At 48.7% G+C, this 18,622-nt stretch overlaps 1 protein-coding gene across 13 annotated transcripts in view; it reads left to right on the top strand.

The window, feature by feature from the left end:
* Ggta1 (glycoprotein galactosyltransferase alpha 1, 3) overlaps positions 1-18,622 on the top strand; it is a 64,203-nt gene that overhangs the window by 25,392 nt on the left and 20,189 nt on the right. For 11 of the 13 annotated variants that reach the window (XM_011239029.1, XM_030247544.1, XM_030247542.1 and 8 more), the window contains exons 2-4: positions 6,358-6,476; positions 15,578-15,758; positions 16,722-16,810. In XM_011239029.1, the coding sequence (XP_011237331.1) occupies positions 15,663-15,758; positions 16,722-16,810 (185 nt within the window). In that variant the 5' untranslated portion in view covers positions 6,358-6,476; positions 15,578-15,662. The remainder of the gene's footprint in view (positions 1-6,357; positions 6,477-15,577; positions 15,759-16,721; positions 16,811-18,622) is intronic. The other 2 variants (XM_030247545.1, XM_006497720.4) reach the window with 1 other exon arrangement.

Genomic DNA, 18,622 nt, shown 5'->3' with positions numbered 1-18,622 from the left:
CCCCTTTTAAAAAATTCAGCTAGCTGAGCATGGGGGTTCATGTCTGTGGTTGTAATCAGTGACAACAGACTGCCTTTCCTTGCTTTTTGGTAGAAGACAAGACAACTACATTACTCCAAGAACTGGGCCTCTGTGCCACCATGGGAAGGACTCTAGATTTCAGCTGCCATCTGAAAGGACCAATGGGTATTAAAAACAGACCCAGTCAGGTGTGCTGGTACAGACCTGTAATCCCAGCACTTGGGAGGCTGAGGCAGGAGAGTCACAAGTTCCAGGCCAGACTGAGCCACATAGCCCTGTTTCAAGAACTAAAATACAGCCTGAGAGGACCCAGTCTGGAAGGGTACCCGGAGATGACACCATTGAGTCACACTTTACTAAACTATTTTCACGGAGGGGGGTGGGGTGGGGGGGGGAGGGAGGGGCAATTTTGGGATATCTCCTCCATCTGTCAGCTGACTCTCAACAGGAATAAACCTGGGCAAGTGTCTTAGTCAGGGCTTGTGTTGCTCTGATGAGACACCATGACAAAATGCAAGCTGGGGAGGAAAGGGCTTATTTAGCTTCCACTTCCAGATCATAGTCCATCGCTGAGGGAAGTCAGGACAGAAACTCCAACAGGGCAGGACCCTGGAGCAAGAGCCGATGCAGAGGCCATGGAGGGGTGCTGCTTACTGCCTTGCTTCTTATAGCCCCCAGGACCATCAGTTCAAGTATGGCACCATCCACAGTGGGCTGGGCCCTCCCCACATTAGTCAATAAATAAGCAAATGCCCTACACCTGGATCTTAAGGAGACATTTTTTCAATTGATGGTCCCTCCTTTGAGATAACTCCAGCTTGTGTCAAGCTGACCCAAAATATCCGGCACTCAAGGCATCCCTGAGGTATGAGTGGAAGAAACTGTTATGTTCAGTGGGAAGGGTGGCGCTCATGTGGATATGAGGAGTTCCTGGCTCTGGGGCCTTGCCCATGTTACCCAACCTCTGAGCTGCAATTTCCCTGCCTGGAGAAATAGGCAGGTTGCCCAATGGCTGTGGTGAGGGTGGAATGAGACCATTATTGAGATTGTCTTGGGGCTGGAGAGATGGCTCAGAGGTTAAGAGCACCTGCTGTTCATACAGAGAACCCTGTTTGATTCCCAGACCCCCTTGGCAGCTTAAAACTATCTGTAACTTCAGTTCCAGGGCATTTGACCACTCTTGGATTTTGGGGACCACACACATGTGCAAAACACTCATGCACACAATTAAAAACATGTATGTACATACATATATATGGTGGGGAGGGGAGGAAGAGAGACAGGTTTGGAGCCAGGGTGGCCTTGAGCTCACAGAGATTGGCCTCCCTTTGTTTCCAGAGTGCTGGCTTGAAGGGCATGCACCACCATACCTGGCTTTTATTTTGAAGCATCTTGTGAAGATGAGCAGTTCCCCATTCCTGAAGGCTTCGATCAAGGGGCTTGGGAAAGAGGGTTAGTGGAAGCCTGGGGGGACTGACCAGTTACCACCCGCATAAAAAACAGGAGAGACTTAAAGCAAGGATGGTGAATGGACTTTTTCCTTTTAGGTCATCTAGAAGGCCCTGCTGTTTTTCAGCTAGGGGCCCAGCATTGAGACAGCAAGGTTGAGGTGTAGGAATTAGCCCTGGGAAAGCTGACATCTGCTCGGAGGGACACTAAGAAACAGGCACAGGCCAGACTGGAAATCTCTGACTCTCAGCAGCTGTGCCTCTGACTAGACAGAGACCTGCTGCTCTCCTTGCATGGCCAAAGCGTGTTCTCTGCTCCTGCTCCCTGGGTGGAATGGCTTTCCTCTGCCCAGAGACTGATGTCCTCCCATCATTGATAAGTAGCTCTCCTGGCCCTAGACTACAGCATGTCTTCCAGCTCTGAAGGAGCAATGATTGGTTCCAAAGCCCAGAACCTTCACCTGGAGCCTAGCTGTATGTTCTAGGGGCCAGGGATCCCCCAGGGCTGCATTACCGATATTTGGAGAGAAAAGCTGGCCTACCCTCTTCATCTGGTAGGGTTGTGGGGGAGCTGAGCAGGCAGACTACACAGAGGTTGCTGAATGGAAGTGGAAGGGAGAGCTGGGACAGAGCTGGTGTAGGAGACCTGCCTGGGGCCCTTCGCTGTGGAACACAGCGTGCATACCTTATAAAGTGTCAACAGGACCGGTTTCTTCCTTACTTAAAGCGTGAAGGGATTAGATTAACTCTAGGCCACAGTGGAAGGTCTGTCTTAAAGCTGGACCGGGCAGGCGGTGTGCAAGATGTGTGGCTATGTATTACTTGGGAAGATGCGGTAGGGGCCCATGAGATGGCTCAGTGGGTAAAGGTGCTTGCTGCCACCCTGATCAGAATTTGATGCCTGGGTCTTAACAGTAGATGGAGAGAACAGAATCTCAAAGGTTGTACTTTAGTCACGTATGCTGTGTATCCCCAAATAACATGCAAAAAAAAAAAAAGAAGAAGAAGAACAAACAAACATAGTTTTTCTCCTACTTTTTTCTTTTCAAGGCAGGGTTTCTCTGTGTAGCCTTGAATGTTCTGGAATTCACTCTGTAGACCAAATTGGCCTTGAACTCAGAGATCTGCCTGCCTCTGCTTATGAATGCTGGGACTAAAGGCATGCGCTATCATTGCTCAAATGTAAATTTTAAAAAACTGAAAGAAGAAAAAAAAAAGGTAATAATTCCATTTTCCCAGAGAGAGCTGAGTGTCCTCTCTGGCAGATTCATAGGAGCCTATGCTCCTGACCACAGAGCTTCATGAGGCTGCCACCATCATTTCAGAAATGTTGCTAGGAGAAAAGCCATGGCCAGAGCAATTTGGGGATTAAAGGGTTTATTTAATCTTACAGCTCGTAGTCCAGCATGAAGGGAAGTCAGGGCAGGAACTCAGAGGCAGGAACCAAAGTAGAGACCATGCAGGAGTACTGCTTCCTGGCTTGCTGTCCTTGGCTCGCTCAGCTTCTTCATATAGACAGGCCACAGTGGGCGGGGCTTCCCACATCGATCAGCAATTAAGATATACCTTCAGAGCAATCTAGTGGAGGCAATTTCATTTATTTACTTACTTACTTAGTATTTATTTATTTAATGTATGAGTGCTTTATCTGCATGTACACCTGCATGCCAGAAGAGGGCATCAGATCCCATTAGAGATGGTTGTGAGCCACCATATAATTGCTGGGAATTGAACTCAGGACCTCTGGAAGAGCAGTCAGCCAGTACTCTTTAACTGCTGAGCCATCTCTCCAGCCTATGGAGGCAGTTAATTGAGGTTCCTTCTTCCTGAGTGACTCTGGTTTGTGTCCAGTTGACAAAAACTAACCAGTTGTAATAGCCATGGGAACATCAGGCTAGAAATCTCTTCCCAAGACCGATGAGGCAGGCTGACACACAGGCACTTTCCTCACACAAATGTGACAGCATTGGTGGGACTGAGCACTGCGCTAATCACGATGGTGCTTTCGGAGACAAAGCTGTGTCCTTCTCAAGGACAAGCCCACTTGTCCTTCATGAGGACAAGCCATTTAGCTCTTGATGTTCTGCATATGTGGCTCTCAGTAGGTGCCAGCTTCCACACAGATGTTATCATTCCCATTTTACAGATGTAGCAGCGCAGGCACAGCGGCATCAAGTAAGCCTCCCAGGATAGCACACCTCACGTGGCAGAGCCATGACTGGCATCCAGACCCTAGATCTCTGATCTCTTATCCAGCCTGCTCCAGCCCTTCCATCACTCTGAGACATGATCATCCCCATCACACAGGACAAGAAACCCAAGTCACTTTGCCCCCTGGCTCAGCAAGATTGCCTTTTGTGACCATCCCAAATAGATTTGGGACTGAACAAATGACAGCTAGCAAGCTTTGTGTTACTAGTGCTCTCTGCCAAGAACACTTAATCCCCACATTCCCATAGAGGTAAGTGGGGTAGGAATCACAGCCAGAAGTGACTTGAAACAAAACCAGGGCTCCCCACTTCGAGGCTGCAGCTGCCACTTCTGGATGGACAGTGTGAACAGACCAAGGCCTGAGGGTGGCATGGTGACATTCCTCACCCCTCTCCCGTTTGTACCCACCTGCCCACCGCACTGAGCGCAACAGCTGACCTGGGGAGCATCCCTTGGAGGCCCCCAGGGAGGAAGGGCAGTTCTGGGATGCATCGGGGGAGTATCCTAACTGGGTGGGCTGACTCTCAGAGCATCTCCCTTTATGAAGGCCATGTGGAGGGCAGAAGTGAGGGTTCTCTGAGTTAAAGGAGGGAAGCTGCTTCCTGTGTTCTGGAGTGTGGGAGAGTTGGGATCGGCAGGAGGCCCCATGGGGAGCTGGTAATGGCTCAGTTGATGAGGAGTTTGAGGAGCATGCTCAGAGCCCTGTGTTCCATCTCCAGCACTGCAAACATTTAGAGGCCCCACTACCCTGAGGCCAGTCCCTTCCCCAGTGGCCTCCCTCCCATGGAAGACCTTAGTTGCACCCTCCCAAGGAGTTCAGTCCCAATGAGGAATCCAGGAGATGGAAGAGGCAGGGTCTACCCATGATCCTGGGACCCTAGAGAGTGAGGTGGGCAGGGTGGGGGTTGGGGAGATGGTGTCAGAGTATATCAAGCTTCCACAGGGAGCTTTCTGGAATTTTCCATCCTTAACAATACACATGGAAAAAGCCTGTTAATGAGGCCCACTTGTGTGTTCTAATCAAGCAGACAGGTCTGTGTAACCACCATCCAGACCAGAGCTTGCCACCCCTAAGGAGCCTGCCGTCCCCTCTTGTAACACCATAAGTTAATTTTACTTGTGTAGGACTTTAAGTTGAAGCATATAGCTGATACCCCCTCCCCCACCTTTAAAAAGACAAGGTTGCATGTATCCCAGGTTGGCTCCAAGCTCTCTGTGTACTTAGGCCTGGCCTTGGAACCCTGTCCACCCCTCCCAAGTGTTAGACAGATAGGCCCTGTCATGACATGCCTGACTTAAGAATGTGTCCTCTGGATCAGTCTCCTTTTGCTGAGTACTGAGTGCTGAGGTCCCCTTGTTGATGTGACCTGGCTGCAGCTTGCTGGTTCTCATCGCTACAGAAAGGTTGCCATTGTGGCAATTGGTGGCAACTTCCCGCTTCTGTTGGGTCTTGGTCCAGTGTGGGATGTAGCTGATGCTCATCACTTGGAAATAGACTTGAGAGAATGACTTTGTCTCAGGAATGTGCCCTGTGGGTTGAATGGATGCCATCAGAGAGGATTTCAGCAAGCTATTAGGAAGAACTTCCAGTCCCTGAAGGTTATGGTCAGCTGGCTCCTGCTCTCAGAGGAGGAAGCCGTGAAACTTCCTTCTGAGAACAGGAGGAAGAGGCTCAATTCCAGGCTGCGTGACCTGGGGCCAGGCCTTGACTCCTTCCTGTCTGGCATTGGCCCCTTCCCTGTCGTCTAGGGTTCCCAGACTTCCCGGCAGTGTCCCAGTCACTTGGGGAGGGAATGGGACAGGGGGCCCTGAGTACCATCTCCCTGCTTGAGCCAATGTGTGCCATAGACAGCATTGCCTCTGAGAACAATAGGCTTTTGGAAAAGCACAGCCGATCGCAGGGCGCTTCTGTGCACACAGTGTGCAGGCCTAGTGTGCACACAGCCTGAGTTCCATCCCTCATATCACATAACTGGTTATGGCGCATACCCATCATCTTAGGACTGTTGGGGAGGCAAGATCAGAAGCCCTAGGTTGTCGTTGGCTACACAGTGAGTTCATAGGCTGCTAGGGATCCTATCTCAAAAAGGAAAACAAACAAACAAACAAAGGGTGGGCAGGGTTAAGCCTTGTCCCTCAGGAGCAGGTATGGGTTTCTGAGGCTGTCCCAAGTGCATATGGTAAAGGCTTCTCTATGGAGATTTACACCATTTTCTAAAGTGCAGTGTTCCACATAACTGTGTGGCTTCCAGAGCCAGGCTGTGGAGGAAGAGCTTATCTCAGAACCACATTTTGGCGTCCCATCAAAGTGCCTTGTCCGCTCACCTGCCTCTGCCCCAGGCTGTGTCATACGCATCTCCGGGGAGGCATCACTTGAGAATGAGTGCATCTCACAGGGCTCCCAGTTTTCCCTGGGACTGGGTGATGTGGAGGGTGGTGGCCTCATCGCTTGTGACTCCTGGCCTGGTTTGGTCCTGCAGTTTTTCCTCTGGGTGAGGAAGTCAGAGGACCAACCCAGAGCCCTGATTCTGCCTTGCTGCGTAGACCTGAATCAACAGCCCTGATAAACAGCCCATTTCCCGGGGCTGAGGGAACAAAGCCTGTGGCTGCTGCCGAGGGATCTGTCTGCCCACCCCACCCCTCCTCTTCCTGAAACAGCTGTTTATTCTTTTGACAGGAGTTGGAACCCTGTACCTTCCTTTCCTCTGCTGAGCCCTGCCTCCTTAGGCAGGCCAGAGCTCGACAGAACTCGGTTGCTTTGCTGTTTGCTTTGGAGGGAACACAGCTGACGATGAGGTATGTTTAAAGGATTTGTGTCTCCCAGCCTTGGGTCACTGCGAGCTACTGTTAGGTCACCAAATGGTTCCACCTGAGGGAGGACCCTTGCTCTCTTCCGAAGCTTTCCTTGGTCCCTTCTGTGATTTGTTGTCCTTTCCCTTTTGTTTCTGAAACAGGGGCTGGTGGAATGCTGGCTGGGGACTTTGGTATTCTGCTTCTCTTGGCAGCCCCCGGGGCTATGCCAGTCAAGGCTGCAGCCTGGAGTTCTCTGTGTGGGGTTTGGGTTGGCGGGGCTGAGTCTTGGGCAGGGCGCGGTGGGAGGGTGCTGAGTCTTCTCTGCTCTGGGCTGTCTCGTACATGTCCGTTGGCTGGCTGTTCCTGGGAGGTATCACTTGAGATTGATTGCATTCCACATGACACTGCTCCCAGGGACAGCCCGGCACTCCCCTAGCAGCTCTGCTGTAGAAAATGCTTTGATGGTGGTTCCTGGGGGCAGCCAGGAAAAACTGTAGTTGGATCCTAACGTTAGACTTCCTAAAGGAGACTGAAGTAGAGGTGGTGAGGCAGGTGTACTTCAGAACAGGTTGTACTGCCCATGGTGGTGTGTGATGGCTGTGTCTGTAGATTTAGTCAGAGTCCTGGCTCTCACTTTCCTGTATCTGTGTTTATTCTGACCCTAATAGTATTAATATTTTCTCTGTGTGTGTGTACATATGTGTACTTATGGGCATAGAGGCCAGAAGAGGGCATTGGATCCCTGGGGCTGGCACTATAGGTAGTTAAGAGCCACTTGGTGTGGGTTTTAGGAACCAAGCTGTAGTCTCTCTGTAGAAGCAGAAAGCCTTCTTCCCACTGAGCCATCTCTCCAGCCCCAACTCCGATTCCAACCTTCTTAATGAAAACATGACTGAAAGCTAGTTTTTCTTTCTTTTTCCCCATCCATTGTATCATGTTTCTCCCCATGGGGAATTTTATAATAAAATGGTCTCCCCTTATTCCAACACTGCCCCACTGCCCAAAACGAGACCTAGAGGTAGACACTGTGACCTAAGATCATTGCTTCTGAACATGTTCAGCAACCTCGTGCCAGCCACCTCTTCACTCAAGTGTGGTCTCGGCCAGAAAACAGAGCCATGGGCACCACGATGGCCATTGGTGAGTGTGAGGCGGATAGGACATACAAGTGAGGACAGTCAACACCAAGCACACCAGGAGATCCCTGCTAATGGCAGAAAAGTGATTGAGTCAGGCCCCCCAGTTCATCTGAGGAGAAGCTGACCCTACCTAGTGTTTGGGCTCTTTGGGGGTGGGGGTGGTGTGTGGGGAGGCAACAGTCACAACAACAAGGCAATCCTGAGTAGCACAAAGAGATCTGAGTCTTCCCATGATGGTTGGCAGGGCCTTCGGGGGCCAACTCCTGGGATGAAATCCCAGCCCCAGAGCTGTCTGCTGTGCACACAGGTAAGCTGATTAACCCGACGAGCCTGTTTCCATGTATGCACAAATGGGATTAATAGAGTTACATCCCAGGACCATTGTAGCGGAACTGAAAGACAGCTGGAGAATGCTTCAGCCTGGGCCTGGCTCAGGACGGAAGCAGGTATGGAGCTGACTTGATGGGGGACGGGGCACTTTAAGAAAAAGAATTTAAAGTCATAGATACAATATTCCCTAGGGAAGTGAACATGTAGACTGTGAAAAGGGGTATATCATGTAAGCGAGTACGGCCAAGTCCTTCAAACAAGACACTCAGAAATCAATAAAATGATGGAAAAGTTGGAAAATGGATGGGATGTGTGGAGCTGCGTGATACATGTACTATATTTTGGCTGCAAATTAAAAAAAGTAATTTTTTTTCTACTTTTGGTTATGCCCAGGTATGTGTGTCAGTGTAACGGTATGTGCGCATGTGCACATGAGTCCAGGTGCCCTCAGAAGCCAGAGAGGTTGAATTCCCCAAGTTAGTTGATTATGATCTGCCTGATAGGGATGCTAGGAGAGCGGTGTGCACTCTGACCTGCAGAGCCAGCTCTCCAGCCCCAGGGCCGCAGACCTAGTATCTTTACTAGGATATTCTAGACCAGAGGTTCTCAACCTTCCTAATGCTGCGGCCCTTTAATACCGTTCTTCATGTCACGGTGACCCCCAACCATAAAATTATCTTTGTTGCTACTTCATAACTGGCTTTGCCACTGTTATAGATCATAATGTAAATACCTGTGTTTTCTGATGGTCTTAGATGACCCCTGTGACAAGGCCATTCATTCAACCTCAAAGGGGTCATGACCCAAGATTAAGAACCACTGTTCCAGTGGCAATTTCTTTTTATTTTAAATTAACTTTATTTAGTGTGTGTGTGTGTGTGTGTGTGTGTGTGTGTGTGTGTGCGCGCGCGCGCGTGCGTGTGCATGCATTTGTGCCTTGTATGTGGGGGTCAGAGGAAAACTTGTAGCAGCTACTTCTCTCTATCATGTAAGACCCCAGGACCTGGGGAATGGAAGTCACTAAAGAAGCAAAATTTTAAAAGGAAGGAAGGAAGGAAGGAAGGAAGGAAGGAAGGAAGGAAGGAAGGAAGGAGGGAGAGGGAGAGGGAGAGGGAGAGGGAGAGGGAGAGGGAGAGGGAGAGGGAGAGGGAGAGGGAGAGGGAGAGGGAGAGGGAGAGGGAGAGAGGGAGAGGGAGAGGGAGAGGGAGAGGGAGAGGAGAGGAGGAAACCAGAAGACAGGTTAGTTCATTTGGTCTCCGTCATAGCTGATGTTCAGGAGTGGTTGTTGCTTACTACGTAGCACTGGGCAGACTTGTTTTTGCCTCATAGTTTGTTGTTATTGTGTCTGGGATGGTCTGGGCAGCTTCCTGTTCAGGTGGCTTCAGGCAGATCCCCAGAGTATAGTCCTTGTACCTTGATAGGTAGTACAGCTGGGCTGGGTACCAGTTTGAGGGAGCGCTGGAGACTTGGTACATCGTGACCCCTGAACAGGAAGAAAGTAAGGTCTGGATGCTATACAAGGTTCTGGGACCCTGGTGGGTAAGTGGGGCAGTTCCTTGCTTCCTCCTATAGCCCCAGACAGCTACCAGAGCTAGACAGAGCTACCTGTACTCTGATATAAATAAAGCTCTGTCTTGTGAGGGGACCCAGAGGCCCAAGCTGCTGGGGCCTGGTGAGCTAGCATCTGTACCACAGTACAGATACATTGGTCAACTGAGGAGTCTATCTTTAAATCATCCAGGACTGAGGAGTCTATCATTAAAGCATACAGGCCATGGCAGCAGGGTGAGCCCTTGTGCGTGCCTAAGGAATATAGATGCCTGGGACTGACTTCCCATCCAGACCTGGGTAAGTGGAGAAGCCTGGAAGAGAAGCCTGCTGCAAATGACTTCTTTATGGACTGTGAAACTCTGTTTCCAGGGCAGGAAGCTGACCCTTGGCCTTCTAAGAGTGACCCTCAGCCACTTTCCTGCCTGATGTTGGCAAATGCCTTCTGTGGGCACTCATGGGAGGCTTCTCTCAGCCTGCACCTGGGGTCTCGGGCTCATCCCAGCTGCTCTGTGAGGGGTGTCATATGAGCCTAAGATTCTTGTCTCTGGTGAACACTCAGTTCTGCATTCTTGATTGGAACCTCTCTCCCTAAGAACATTGTCAGGTTATAGCTGCCGGTTGTGGAGAACACGCTGACTGCCTGGTACAGCATGCTTTGCAGGCACAGTCTATTTCTGTCCTTTGTAAAGCCCTAAGGGAGATCTTTGTGTCTCTATATTACACATGGGACAAAACCTCAGGTTAAAGCAACTTCCCCAGGGGATACATCTGGGACCCTGCCATGGTCAGAGTCACCACCTAGTCTGATCTTTACCTGTAGTGCTGGATTAAAACACTCTTGGATATAATTGAGGGTTTGGGGATACCAAAGGCTGGTGCTATAGGCAGAGGATTAGTATAGAGGTGGAGTGCTCTCTTAGCATGACTAGTATAGAGAGTTCTATCACTAGAAATGTGTGTGTGCGTGTGTGTGTGAATGTGCAAGTGTGTGCATGTGTGAAAGTATGTATGCAAGTGCATGTGTGTGAGTAAGCATGCATGCGCATACACATATGGATGTGTGAGTGTGTGCAAGTGTGCACACGTGTGTGTGTGAGAGTGTGCAAGTATGTTAGTGTGCGAGTTTGTGCATGTGTGAAAGTGTGCGTGCAAGTGCATGTGTGTGCACACACATATGTGTGCATGTGTGTGTGCATGTGTGCCTATATGTGAGTGTGTATTTTGTGTTTATATGTGTCTGGATGTGTCTGTGTGCCTGTATGTGTGTGTGTAGCTAACAGGCAATGTCCAGTTTGCCATTCTATTGCTTTGTTTGCTTTTGTAACGTTTGTCACTCCTTGACACTCTTTAGCTTTTTGCCTCGACCCCCCCCCCCAGCCCCCAGGGAATGGAGGGTCCCCAGTGGCCTTGTTTACTCGCATGCCTCTGTGTTCAAGAGCCCACTGGTGCCCAGTAACCTAGTTCATGGTGGCTGATGGGTCAGAGTGGTGCAGGACTGAAGTCCCTCAGGACTCTCATTGATTTATTTATGCCACAAACATATGGGTGCATCTACCAAGCCCCCTGCAGGGTCTGTGCCAATCTGGACTCATCCTGCCTGCTCATTCCTTGGGGAGGAAAGAGTGGCTTCCAGGCCCAGGGGGTGGAGAGCACATCCTAGGAGGTTTGGTTTCTTTGGCAAGTGCTTTCTTCCCTGCCTGTCTCCTGCTCTCCAAGGCAACGATAATGGCTTTTCCAGGGAACCTTGTGTGTCCAGCTGAGGTTCACCTTTCACCCTGATTGAAATGGAGAAAACAGCAGCGCCCAGTGTCTGCCTCAGAGAGGGATTGTTTGGAAGGAATGTTTCCATCTGGCTAGTGGGTCTCTGAGGTTCTCCTGAGGGGTGTTCATTGAGCCATGAAGTGGATCCAGGAAGGTGGAGGCTTGCCTTATGAGATGCCACTAACACTGGTGTGTCCCAGGAGGAGGGACACAGGTGCTAATCTGTCAAAGCTCTGCAGGGTTGACTCTGGGAGTGGCCAGAGGAGCAAGTGAGAAGTGACAAGAACATTGGGTCACAGGGTCTCAGAGTTTACAGGAGGGCTCCAGCCACCACTGTCTATCTGTCTGTCTGTCTGTCTGTCTCTCTGTTTTGATGTATTTTATTTTGTTTTTTGTTTTTTTAAAAGACTGGATTTCTCTGGCTGTTCTGGAACTAGCTCTGTAGACTAGGATGGCCTTGAACTCAAAGATCCACCTGCCTTTCTGAGTGCTGAGATTAAAGGTGCAGGCCACCACACCTTGCCCTCTTTCTTTTAAAGTGTAACTCCTATTTTTATTTTATTCCCAGATTTTTTTTTTTTTTACAAATTATAGGAGAGACAACACATTCACTTTTAAAAGAGATAAACATACTTATTAGAGAGCTTGATCTCAGATTGACCCATACGAAATGTTCGTGTTTTATAAACGCAACCATCTAACATATGAGATGCCTTTTTATTTTTCCTCTTTCAAAAATTATTGTAGTAAGCTCACTGGGCTCTCTAAAACTATAAGGACGTACTGTATAAGTCTTCTGTAAAGCCATGCAGTTAACAGGTGAGACATGAGAGCAGGTGTTTATATAGTAGCAAGCAGAACAGCGTAGGTGAAGGTCCATCTGAAGCCACTTCTTCACAGGGGCTTTAGTGGAGGTCGTGGGGCAGCATCAGTGTCTAAATCATGCTGGGGGTATTTGGTCCTTCAAGGTGGCCTCTACAATATTCTGAATGGCAAACTTAATGGCCTCTAGTGAGCATATGCCAGGCACAGTTTGTGCAGGCCCTCGGCCCGCTTTGGTGGAACCATTATTTGGTTCTTTGTTTCTTGCTCCTCCTCCTCCTTCTCCTCCCCCTCCCCCTCTTCCTTCTCCTCTTCTTCCTCCTCCTCCTGATGATGATTGTCATCTTGGAGCCAAGATCTGAAAGAAGCCAAACTCATTTCTTACCTGATAGGCAAGATGGTCATCCACCAATCTTCAGAACTGCAGTTTGAAAATTCTGAGGACACACAGAACTTTTAGGCCATGCTGGCTGCAAATGTCTCATATTGGATCAGCGAGAAAATCAAAATGGTTTTAAAAGACCAATTGGCCATGCTGACAGCCCTTGCTTCCCTGGGAACTTGGGGTCTAGATCCTAGGAACATGTTGTGCCTGTTTCTTTTTTGTTTTGTTTTGTTTTAAAGATTTATTTATTTATTTTTATGTATACAAGTACACTGTAGCTGTCTTCAGACACACCAGAAGAGGGTGTTGGATCTTATTGTAGATGGTTGTAAGACACCATGTGGTTGCTGGGAATTGAACTCAGGACCTTCGGAAGAGCAGTCAGTGCTCTTAACCACTGAGCCATCTCTCCATCCCGCTGTGTCCATTTCTAACACTTAGCTCTGACAGCTTTCAGTTAGCCACAGCCAAAGGGCATGTGGTTCCAAACCATTAGTGAAGCCCAGGAAGAAATCAACCTTGGGAGTCAGTTCTGATATGAATTCCTGAAATCTACAAAAGTCACACACACACACACACACACACACACACACACACACACACACACACCCCTACCAGGCTGCTGAGGGTGGGGATCAGGAGTACCAGCCTGGACTGCCTCTGGTGGCACGGGTGACTCTGTTTCTCTGTGTCCTGCTCCTTCTACTAGGAAGAGGCTTTGGATTTGATCCTAGGTAAGTGGGGTTGGCACGGCTGAGCCTGGAGGCCTGGGCTTGCCCTTATCTCCCAGCAAGCCCAGGATGTCTTTAGACTTGATCAGAGAAATGAAAGTTCATCTCTCTTGGCAGCAGCTCTAGCTCAGGCTGGGCTAGAGTAGGTGGCGAGGCCTTGAATGTCCCCCGTTCTCATCCATTTGCAGCACTCCAGAACTTTCTCCAAGTGTTCTGAGCACTTTCTAAGGACCAGTCCTCGTTTTCAGCAGATCCTCCCAGCAGCGTCTTTTATGAACATCAGTAACGAAGGCTAACATTTTGGAAAAGCATGTATCCTGTTATGGCATGGCTCTGAAATCACTGCTCTCCCCCTCCCCCCTCCCTCTCTGTCTCTCCCTCTCTTCTGCCCTCCCTTCTTCTATCTCTCCTCTCCCTTTCTTTCTCCCTCCTAAGGCAGTCTCACTATGTAAGCCTGGCTGATCTGGCAGCATAGTTTTGTTTCTTGAGATTTGGGATTAAAGATGTGCACGAATGTGTGTGCGTGTGCGTGTACATGTGCTTGTGTGGGGGTGGTGATTGGTGCTGGCAGCTCATGTACCAGAATGTGCATTTGATGGTCAGAAGACACCACTTAGGAGCCAGTTCTCCCCTTCCATGGTACATTTTGGGTATCAGGCTCAGGCAGCAGACTTCTCAGAAAAGGTTACACGCGGAGCCATCACTCTGGCCCTTGTTTGTTATTTGAGATAGTCTTGCTGTGTATAGCCCAGGCTGTCCTCAAATTTGCACCCCTCCATCACTAGTCTTATCCCCATTGTCAAAACAAGAAAACTAGTTTAATTTGATCTAGCAGAGCCTCCCACTCCCGACCCGGGGTGCCTAATCTGAAGCTCTGGGTTGAATTCAGACTTTGGCGCGCATGAATAGCTTGACATCTGTGGTGTGCATTCTCTGAACCAAGAGACAGAGCACATTAATGCTTATGCATAGAGGTCATGGGGGCGTGCTGCTCTGGCTTGCTCTCCGTGGCTTGCTCAGCCTGCTTTCTTCTGAGTGCCCTACCTAGCCTTGAGGTCTCTGGAGTGCCACTCTAGTGATACTATGAGTTGGAAATTGGGGCGTGCAGAACAGCAGGCAGGGCAGAGGGAGCAGTTAAGATCTACTCAGAGCTCTGGGTGACAAGGCCAGGACCCATTGCCTGTGAGGTATGTGGGCCAGACAGGAGGCCTGGCTCATCTGTGGGCCAAAGGATTGTCCTCTCTGAGCTTTTAGAATCTCAAAGGGCCAGCTGGTCTTGAGGAACGGTTTCTCCTCAGACAGGAGAGTGCTGAAAAGGATCAAAATGTCGTGACAAAACTTCCTAATATAGGAACAGCAACATGAGGTGTACACTACAATTGTCCTCTCTCTTTGGCCATTAGAATTGTCTGTGACTCCCCCAGTAATGCCAGGGTTCTGGTACTCCACCCCCACCCCTCAACAGGTGAATAAGGTTCTTTGAACTCAGATCCAGTTCTTCTTTACCCCAAAGGCTCTGACATCTGCCAATCTCCCCTCAGGCCACTGAGAGCTCTGTGCATCCTGTATTAAAGCTTTAGCTCACAGTGACACACCTAATCCAACAAGGCCACACCTCCTCCAGCAAGGCCATACCTCCTAATAGTGCCACTCCCTGGGCTAAGCATATACAAACCATTGCATTCCATTCCCTGGTCCCCATAGGCTTGTTCAAACACATGAGTCTAAGGGAGTCATACCTAGTCATAGCATAATGCAAAATACATTTAGTCCAACTTCTAAGTCCCCATAATCTGTAGCAGTCTCAACAATGTTAAAAGTCCAAAGTTCAAAGTCTCTTTTGAGAATCACCCAATCACTTAACTATAATCCCCAAAGCAAAACAGGAAACCAGCTAGGCAAACTCCAAACTCTGTGCCTCCATGTTTGATATCAAAGCAGTCTTCAGATCTCCAACTTCTTTTTCATCTTTGTTGACTGCACCAAACTTCTTTCTCCTGGGCTGGTTCCACTCCCTGTAAGCAGCTTTCTTCAGCAGGTATCCCACAGTTCCGGCATCTTTAAGATCTTGATGTACCCAAGTCAACTTCAGCTTCACAGCTTCTTGTTTCAATGTCTGGGATCCACACCTGATCTTCTGGGATCCTCCAAAGGGCTTGGGTCACTTCTCCATCTCTGCCCTCTGTAGTACTCTAGGCTCTAGTTGACTCCACTCCACTGCTGCTGCTGTTCTTGGTGATCATCCTATGGTACTGGCAAGTAGGTGAAAGAAGAAGAGTGAATATTCCTTCTCCCAATGTCCTTATGTAGGCCTCCAGCAGAAGGTGTGGCTCAGATTAAAGGTGTCTACCACCATGCCTGGATCTAAAACTTGCTTTGTTCCAGGCTGACTTTGAACTCAAGAGATCTGCTTACCCCAGTCTCCTGGAATTAAAGGCCTGTACTACATTTGCCTGGACCTAAGATTTTCATGATCACTATGCTTCAAGATCTCCATGTCAACAAGATCTCCATGTCAAGATCCAAGTCAGAAACAAGTCTTCCATCCTCAAGATCTGGATCACAGGTGTGCCCTTCTGTTTCTGGATTATAGTTCATCCCAGATGTAGTCAAGTTGACCACTAGGAATAGCCATCACAAGCCCGTTGTGGAGGCTGCCCCCTGCCCCCCGCCCCGCGCGCCCCTGAGGCTCTCACCCCTTTCTTGTGGCAGCTCTTGTCTTCATCTCCAGTGTACAACTGTCATTCCCACTCTGCATCTTGCCTTCCTGAACAATCACCGTCCCAAAGTTCTTCTCAGTCTTTTGTTATCCTCTTCCCTTTCTTTCACAATCTTATGCAGAATTTAAAAAATACCTGACTCCTTCAGTAGTTCCAGTTGTTTGCTGGCTTGTGGGGGGTGTAGTGGGGTGAACCAGGTGGGGCTGAAAAGTGGGTGCAGGCTTAGATTATAGCCATTAGAGCAAGTCTTCAGTGTTCCAGCAACAACAGTTTTTGAATGGGAGCCTCAGAGGTAACTAGAATTCTACGGAACATCTTAGAGCTACTTCCTCTCTTTCCAATGCCCACATGGATGGGCTTCAGCATCCTTTCAGATCATGAAGCCTCATTAACTGTGCTGGCCTAATTGGCCATGACTAGTTTGTGTGCTTGAGGGATAGGGGGAGGGGAGACACTTGTCGCTGAGTGAGTTACAAATGTATCCTGTTAGGAAGGATGTGGGCAGATGCCTTTCATTATCTTTACTGCATCAAACATTTTATGGGTATGAGTGTTTTGCCTGCAAGTATGTATATGTACCACTTGTATATGTGGACCCCATGGAGGCCAGAAGAGCATCAGGTCCTGTGAAACCAGAGTTATGGACACCTGTGAGCTGCAAATGTGGATGCTGGGAACTGAATCGAGCAGGTGTTTCATTGAGGTGTTTCAACCACACAGCTGTTTCTCCAGCCCCAGAAGCCATCTCTCATTCCAGATTTAGTTTATTTAATCTATTTCCCCCTCTTTTTTTCTCCCTGCCTCTACAGGAGAAAATAATGAATGTCAAGGGAAAAGTAATCCTGTTGATGCTGATTGTCTCAACCGTGGTTGTCGTGTTTTGGGAATATGTCAACAGGTAATTATGAAGCCAGCTAGAAAGGCTGCTTTCATTCCCTGTGACTGGTGCCAGCTGAGTGACCAATCAGTCTGAACATAAGGGACGGAGCCGTGAGCAGGAGTCCAGTCTTCCTGTGTTCCTGAGCCCCAGATGGCCATTAAAACTGTAGACCATCCAAGTCACTTCTGCCTTAGTAATTATCCTCTTTCATGCCGTGCTCCTCAAACCTCGAATTTCTGTAAGCTAGATGGAGAGAGAAAGTACATTAAGCCAAAACCACCATCTCAAGTAATTTGTATAAGCAGATCCCAGAAGATTCAGGCCAGGCAGGGTAGTGCATGTATGGAGTCCTTGTGCTTGCAAGGCAGAGGCAGGAGCATCATACAAATGGAAGACCAAGCTTGTCTTCATAGTGACTTCCAGGCCAGCTGTAGCCTTACAAGGAGACCCTGACTCTAAAAATAAAGGGGCTGGAAAGGTGGCTCAGCAGCTAAGAGCACTGGCTGCTCTGTCAGAGGGCCTGGGATTGACTCCCAGCACCCACATGCCTTGGTGGCTCACAAACTCCTGTGTCCAGTGTCAGGACTCCTTCATTGTTTTCTGGCCTCCCTGGGCACCAGAAACACAAATGGAGCATATCCATCCACACAGGCAAAATACACATACTCATAAACTCGAAAAATAAAGAAAGGAAAAAAAGATAAACAAATGATCCAGGTAGGACTTCCACAAGAAACCAGCTCTGAGTCCCGCAGTCCTAAAATATTTGCAGGATGAAAGGGACCATCCAAGTTGCTGGGATTTGCTGCAAAAAAATACCAAGTTTTACCAGTGATTCGTTCGTGAGTGGCTGAAAGCCTCTTCCGCCCTCCCTTGGAAAGAAGGGTGAATGAAATGTTTCTAGGTTGTCAAATGCATCTGTGAATTAAAATCTATCAGCTGCCTTTGCTCCTGGAAGCTCTGCTGTTTGAGGCCTCAGGGGGAGATATGTCTCCATCAAAAAGTCCCTGCAGGCTCCTAAGAAGGAGCACTGCCTGAGCTCAGTTCCACTTCAGCTGGTCCAGAGTTTTCTCAGAAGAATACATTTTTTTTTTAAAGGTGAAGTGTTTAGTGGCCCGAGAGTTCTTTAATCTAGATTGTCAGCCATCTGATTTATCTCTTTCAGACTCTTGAGTTTTAAAATCAGATGAGCCAGCAGAACTCTTGGGGCTACAAAAAGAAAACTGTATCTTTAGGTCCAGGAGTAGGAGGGGCAACCTTCCAGTCGGAATGAGCAAGATAAGAGTTTCAAAGTGTAGCAAACATGTAACCACTTCTGGGATGTTCTGTTGTTTCATTCTGAATAGCCACTTTTGAGAAAAGGCCTGACAAGATAGGGTGTGACCAACTTAAAAGGTCTGGAGAGTAGGCCATTTGAATTGAGGAAGCTAGTTCAAGTTAAGAGATGATTCACTAATTGGATATGGCTACCCTTAGGCTCTTGGGCTGAAGAACATCTTGGCTAGACCTTAAAGCCAGACTGCCTGGTTGGTCCTGGACGCCCATTTACTGCCTGTGTGGCCTTGGGCAAGTTACTCAGCTACTCTGTTCTTTAGTTCCCTACTTTTAAAAAATGAGGATAATATCCCAGCATGGTGGATCAGACCTGCAATCCCCATACTTGAGTGGCTGAGTCTGGAGGATCACTGTGAGTTAAAGCCAACCTGGGTTACATAGTAAGCTTATGGTCAGCCTGAACTACAGAATGAGACTCCGTTTTAAAAAGAAAAAGAAAAACCCTAAAAACAAAACTGTAGAGATCACAGGTCAGTGGTAGAGCACTTGCCTAGC

The sequence above is a fragment of the Mus musculus genome, chromosome 2 (assembly GCF_000001635.26).
Source record: "Mus musculus strain C57BL/6J chromosome 2, GRCm38.p6 C57BL/6J".
Taxonomy (NCBI): domain Eukaryota; kingdom Metazoa; phylum Chordata; class Mammalia; order Rodentia; family Muridae; genus Mus; species Mus musculus.
Note: the sequence above shows the minus strand (reverse complement) of the source record. Positions and strands in the feature narration are given on the sequence as shown.